At 34.6% G+C, this 7142-nt stretch overlaps 1 protein-coding gene across 6 annotated transcripts in view; it reads right to left on the bottom strand.

Moving 5' to 3' along the window:
• Positions 1-2522: 2522 nt before the first annotated feature.
• LOC129246213 (uncharacterized) overlaps positions 2523-7142 on the bottom strand; it is a 65249-nt gene continuing 60629 nt past the window's right edge. For all 6 annotated transcript variants that reach the window (XM_054884823.1, XM_054884822.1, XM_054884821.1 and 3 more), the window contains one exon: positions 2523-7104. In XM_054884823.1, coding sequence (XP_054740798.1) covers positions 6983-7104 — 122 coding nt within the window. In that variant the 3' untranslated portion in view covers positions 2523-6982. The remainder of the gene's footprint in view (positions 7105-7142) is intronic.

The raw sequence follows: 7142 nt of genomic DNA, 5'->3' as shown, positions 1-7142 counted from the left end.
AGGCTCAATATGTGCATGTGTACATATATATAAATATATATATATATATATGTAATTGGCGCGTACACCCGTTTTGGGTGTTTGGCCGAGCTCCTCCTCCTATTTGTGGTGTGCGTCTTGATGTTGTTCCACAAATGGAGGGACCTATAGTTTCAAGCCGATTCCGAACGGCAGATATTTTTATGAGGAGCTCTTTCATGCAGAAGGAAGTGTGCCATTACTCGACGGGAGATGACCACTATTAGAAAAAAAAACGAGTTTTATCATTTTGTTGTCTTGTATTCACAACGAGTTTCCAACCCGGCCACTACCGAACGTTATAGCTATACTTAATTACGTCACTTCTGTCGAGATCTTACCTCTGAACGTTACGTTTATGTCTTTGTAACTCTCATCCTACGAGGCTAAGATTAGCGCGAAGCGCACTGCGATTCAAAAAACCAATTGCCTTTATAAAATGAATTGAATTGAAACCCGCCTTTTCTCTAACGTGTGTTTGTCATTATTTGTATTTATCACTTTTTTATACTTCTCATTATTATTATTTATTTTATTACTTTATATACCTATGTACTCGTGTTATACTTATATGCAGATTTTTGCCGAGCTTCTCTTTTATTTTTTTATGTGCGTTTTGAGGTTTCGTACAAACGGAGACACCTGCAATTTTATACTGCCCCTGGAAGGTTTTTAAGATAAGCCTTTCGATGGTAGAAATGCACTCGCTGGCTTTCCATTGCCTTCAAGTTTTAAAAGTATTTTAATATTGTCAATTGTCCACGGTGGGCAATGTAGCGGTACCAACCGAACGGTAATGTATTTGATGGCAGTACATATTATATATTGTATATAAGTATAATAGGTTAGGTTAGGTTAGACTTGGTTCATCCTGTAAATCGCACATATACCAGAAGTTGATCCATAGTGATATCACGTTTAAGAACTTTATATTTTGCCTTTAATATACAGTATAGATAATTTAAGTAGGCTGCTAATTTGTTGATCTGCCACACTTTCTAAGGTTGAAAATGATGCAGAACCTAAGCAGTTTATTTTTGTTTTGCTAAGTGCAGGGCAGTGGCGTAGTTCCAGTAGTTCCACAGTTCTTCTCGCGTTGACATCGTTACATATTGTGCATGTATCGTTCTGCACTAGATTCAGTTTGCCCTTCAGTATTCTCTTTACAAGTTTGCACTCTTTCCTGAGAAGGGATAAAATATAGTTTGTAGACCTGGCATTGTGCCTGTGTAGCACGATTTTCGCGATTCCGCATGAACTGGTTCTTTCCCATCTTGAGTTCGCTTCTTGGATAAATTCGGCATCTATATCCAGTCGTTGTTTGCAGAGAGGTGGTTGTATATCGGCCGTGCCAGCTACAGGAAGATGTGCGTCAGCTTCGGCTAGTATATCTAATTTCTCGTTTCTTTCTCCTCCCTTGTGTCCTGCAACCCGGTAGATAGTGGCTTGCTTCTTAGTCTCTAGTTCATCCATCCTGTTCCGGCATTGTCGTACGCAGTGTGAGTTTGTCATTACAGCTGCTATTTCTTTAATGGATGCTTGGCTGTCAATGTAAAAGCTTATTTGAGAGTTCGAAGGAGGGTTATCTATGGCTAAGTCTGCTGCCTTCGCTGCTGCGGAGATCTCAACTTGGAACACACTACACTATTCATAGCCTAATTCCGAAAGGAATACTGCGACTCCAACACACTCTTTCATTTTGGAACCATCTGTGTATATGTTAAAGGTGTGGCGCGTTGAATGTTGTTCCTTCCGCCATCCGTCCTTTAGTTATACTACCTTTGGTTCCCTGTTGAAATTATCGTGAGTCCGAGTTAGAGTTTAAACCTCTACCTATCCGGCTGTGGCCACATGGTCTTTTAACTAGTTGTACTGTTGTCAAAAGCTTAACTACATACTTCTTTGCAGAACTTTTTGTTAATAAGTCTATTGGGTGAAGCTCAAGTATCTTGTTCTCTGTAGGAGTAGTGCGTACGTCTTCTTATTCAAACTTGTCCACCAAACTAGAATGCCATAGAGCATTATTGGTCGTACTACCTCCGTGTGAATCCAACGTGAATATCGTGGAGATAAGCTCCATGCCTTACCAACCATTTTTCAGCAGGCGTATAAGGCATACAGTACTTTCTTCGTTCGTTCTTCCACATCAAGCTTCCACGTTAGTTTGCTATCCAACACTACTCCTAGGTACTTAGTATACATATGTCTTAACCTGTAGTGTGATGCTATCCAGCCTAGGTAAGGTCAAGTTCGGAACCTTATACTTCCTAGTGAACTGCACTATGTCCGTTTACTTTTGTCCGGATTTACTTTTAGACCCGCTTCAACTGCCCACTTGCTGATTTCCTTAAGTGACCCTTCAAGAACTTGATTCATAGTGTTAGTAATTAAATATACAGCAGTATTATATGTATACAGTGGGTGTAGCGTAGGGCCAATTTGGCAGTATACCGGAGTATAATTTCCATTGAAAAGAAAACCTTTATCAATATTTAAAAAAGATGTTATTTTACGCAATTTTTTATTTGTTTAAATTTATCAAAATATAAATATTTAGTATTGACTTCATTCGAAACTCAAAGCAATTACTTTCCTCACTTTTGAAAATTTTGTAATGCTATAGTTTTGAGTTACCAATCCTTAGCTCTTATTACACTCAGTACAATTTTATTCATAAAAAATTTACTTGTATACAACATACACAAACTTACATAATACATTCATACTCTAAAGTACAATAGTATGATACAATATGATATTATATTCCATTTTTACTTGCATTTACTTCTTTACTATTTTCATAAGTTTCCTGTTGTTTATGGACAATCCCACTATTTCTTATAGTCATTTTGTTGTGTATTTCTCTAATAATATTCATATGGTGTGCATGTATGTATGTATGTATGTAATTATATTGCAATCAGCATATTATACACATCTTCGTATTCGAATTAAAAAAATTTGACATTTCTAGTCAACGATTCCTTCAAAGTTATGTTAGTTATTATTGGCTTACTGATTATTATTATCCAACATGTATGTGTGCACCTATACACGTCCCTTTATGCAATATTCAATTTACATTTTCATTCGGGCTGCATGCTGAGGTGTTTCAATTTGTTCGTCTACTTACGTACTTACATATAATTATTGTATTTGTTTACTTTACTTTTGTTTGTTCAAGTATTCGCGATGAATTCGGATGAGTTGGCTGGGTTGATAACTCCGACGGTGGTACATATAAAGAGCGTGGAAAATGGGTGGACAATGTAGAGAAGATATTTAAAATTCCGAAAAGGTTAAGTAAAGTTAGTTAGTTCTAGTTTTAGGTGTTGGCTGTTGCTTATAATTTCTTTGTCTTTTACCACATACTTTAATTGGGGAGGTGGGTGGAGGCTGATCCAATTTTCTATTTTTTTATTTTACTTGTAAATTATTCTACAAAATCAAAGGTCATGTTTTTTCATCATTTGTGAAAGAGTAATGATATTCCATTGATGTGCATACGGTTTTCTATGTATAGGAGTAGATGTCAATAGATGCATGAGTGGAAATATTTTTAAGTTCAAATTATGTCATAGCTTTTTCTCTTACTTTATGTTTTCAATTCACATCATTTTTTTCACAAAATTGTAAATTTATTATTATATTTCGTTTTTTTTCTTAAATATTTCTACTAGATTAATTTTAACTGATTGGATGGAAGCTTTTGTGGTGTCTACAAATTTTCGCAATACTGTAAAATATTAAATACGCATAGAAATTATAAGAATTTTTTTAATCTTTACCAAAAATACATTTCGGTATTATGGTACTAATTCCTCCGGAATTTAAAAGGCGTAAGCAAAAAAAAATGTTAAAGTAGTCACAAGCATTATAACGCATACTTCCACACACATAAACCTCTCTTTCCTCCCGATACATAGTAAAAATACTTGTAAAAATATACTCGTTCAACAAAATGTGAGTTCAGTGCTGTTATAAAAGTTCTTCTTACACTTGAAATAATACAGCTCCTTTTCCGTGAATACGAAGAATGTCCAATCCGCTAACGCTTAGGAATGTGGGTGGGTTCTAAGCTAACCGCGAAATCTTTCGCTTTTTGAGTATATATATTTTTTCTCCCAAGTGAAATTTGTGTTAAAACTACGAAATTCAAGATTTTTTCATGAGATTAGCATTCATGCGCAGTTCGTGATAAAGTTGAATAAGAACCCGAACGAAAAATTTATCTATGAGAACCGTTTCAAAATAAACAAATAAATAGTTGCCGAGTACACTTATGTTAGGTGTTTGGCCGAGCCTCTCTTTCTATTGGGATGTAATCTTGATGTTGTTCCAAAAATAGAGGGAACTACAGTTTTAAGCCGACTCCGACCGAAGAATGGTTTTTATGAGGAGCTTTTTCATGGCAGAAATGCAATCGGAGATTTGCCCTTGCCTGCCGAGGGGTAACCGAAAAATCGATTTCTATTATTTGATGTTCATGCACACACTCCCGAATGGTAGTCACGCACCAACCCATTCGACCACGTTTCCACGACAGTCGGTTCTACGTTACCGAAACGACCCGGATTTATATCCGGCCAAGGACTGTCACTCCAGCAGCATTCACCGTATGTAAGTATGGGGAATGTTTATGCTGCCACAACAACAACAACCACGGCGGCCGTTTCTACTTCCCCTTTCACTAAACAAAGGAGCAACAGTATTTGTGCTATTTAAAGAAATTTTCAAGCGAGTGATGGCATTACAGCAAAAGCTAAAGGCCGCGTAGAGACATAACTGACATATGTAAGCATAAATTATTTAGATAAGAAAGTTAGATATAAATTCGCCGAATTACCGATTTGGTTGAAAGAGATTTTTGTGTGTGTATTTAAAACATATTTTTTAGTATCAAATGAACAGAGTTAATGTTTTAATTAAATTTTTATTATTTACATTCTTATTTGAAACAGCACCTTACCCTATGAATTGCGGCAACCAGTAGGCCACCCGCATAACTTGTCATTAAGAGGTCCTGTGAATAGTTTTGCGAAATAAAAGTACAACTTCTGTCATCTTTGGTATTTATTATTTATACTTTTACTTCATGCGACCCTTTGACGGACTATTTTCGAGATGTTATTTTAAAACTAGGCATAAACACCAAAAATCAATCGTTTCGTGTTCAACTTAAAGTTATAGACATTTTGATTACTAATAATTTATGTGTACAAATGTAAAAATTATTATTATGTGATAATATAAATAAAATAATTGCGTACATAATAATTAAATTTCAAATTTTAACAGCAGACTACGAACTTAGGTTGTGTGTATAAATCATTTGGGCAGTACATTATTCAAATTTCATGGAGTTTGTACAAATATTCAATTAGATATGCGAAAAATGTGTATGTCTTCTAAAAGAACAAAGTAACACTTGTGACAGCAAATTCTATAAAATAAATATATTTTCAAGTGTGTTTTGAGTAAATGAATGGAAATTGAAACAATATACATATAATACGTCTAGCTACATACAGACATCAATGCCTATGGGGTTGTAAAGTTCGTAATAAAAGTAATACATGTGTATAAAAAACTATATATGTAAACAAATAAAATGACACTACTTTAAGTAGCTGAATATGGTGCATCCATGCTTTTTTCTACGCTTGCAAATAATTGTTTATTGCTTCATTAATTACAAATGTGCAGAATCTATCGATATATAACTCACAAAATGGCATAAGAGTTTTTAAATTTACAAAAATATAGAAAACGAGTTACAAGTTTAGCTTCTGTGTTGTTGAGTCCATCTGATGGGCGTATTTATGTGCAACCGCCCGCGGGACAAACTCTGTTTGCATGAATATATACACGGAAATACCTTCAGCCATATGTATTACATGATTTACATTGCTTTTTAATGTGTAGGATTGATTATCCTACAAGATTTCCTTCCGTTTGTAACATTTCTGTTGTACAATTAAAAGCTTAGGTGATTATGATTGTGACACGTTCTCATTTTGATTACAATACAATATCGTTTCTCAACGATCATTTTCATATTCCGATATCTAAATTTGAACCCTAGGTTGTTGGTTTCAGCTTATCTCACTAAAACGAAAGCGCTTTAAGCAAAAATTCAAACAAAGGAGGAGGAAGATTATTATGGAAAATAAATGGTATTGAGCACAATTTAATGATTTTCTGTCAGTCGAAAGCAATTTTTGCGAGTTTTGTGCATTCGCCTAAGGCCATGCGAATGGTTTACACTTAATGCGATTGTTATTCATTAAGCAAAACAACCTTCGACATCTTAATTTTCTCATTAGCTTATCAATTATATAAAAAGTAATAATAAATAAGCAGAATTTCTAACATTAAGCAACTAAATCTTAGTATTTTCCTCACTCTGTTTTCAGGCAAGCGCAAACGTCGAATAGTTACTTTTTAGTCATTTTAAAGCCAAATTGAAAATATCGAACAGCAGTGAGTTTTTTCATGCTTCAAATATAATTTAAGTTTTTATCTTTTGTTTGTATATTCCGATAAATATTTGAAAATATTTCGCATTTTCTTGGCTCTTTTTTGTTCAAAAATAATCTTTCAAGTTGACAGCAAATAATTACAATGATTTTGTTCATAAGTTTCAACAGCGTGAGATGATTATTCGTTCTGTATGTTCGATATCTTGCACGATGTGCATACAAATTTTCTTTCAGCAATATTTGCTTGCTCCTATTACTTATTTTTCGTCGATTCGCTTTATCTCTTATGCTATTTAAGTATTAAATGTTATTCACGTACGTTTGATCATACGCAACATTATGTAACTTAAAAATGTATAAGTAGTGAATTAAGTAGTAAAGTTTCCAAGTATTCAAGTTTAGCTGCAGCAGTAAAATTAAACTTCTCAGGCATTGACTTATGCTTTTCCTCTCCGTTAAGGTTTGACACTTATTTAACATTTTTATGGCGAAACATATGGTGGCGGTTTCCGGTAGGATGGCGTAGCTGGTGATTTCCCTCGCGCTTCGCGACCTCCGACTACAACAGCTGGCGGTGGCACATATTCATCTACATCGTTATCGCCTGAAATCAATGCAAGGATAAGAAAAACAAGATAATAC

The sequence above is a fragment of the Anastrepha obliqua genome, chromosome 4, assembly GCF_027943255.1.
Source record: "Anastrepha obliqua isolate idAnaObli1 chromosome 4, idAnaObli1_1.0, whole genome shotgun sequence".
NCBI lineage: Eukaryota > Metazoa > Arthropoda > Insecta > Diptera > Tephritidae > Anastrepha > Anastrepha obliqua.
This window is presented reverse-complemented; position numbering and strand designations above follow the sequence as displayed.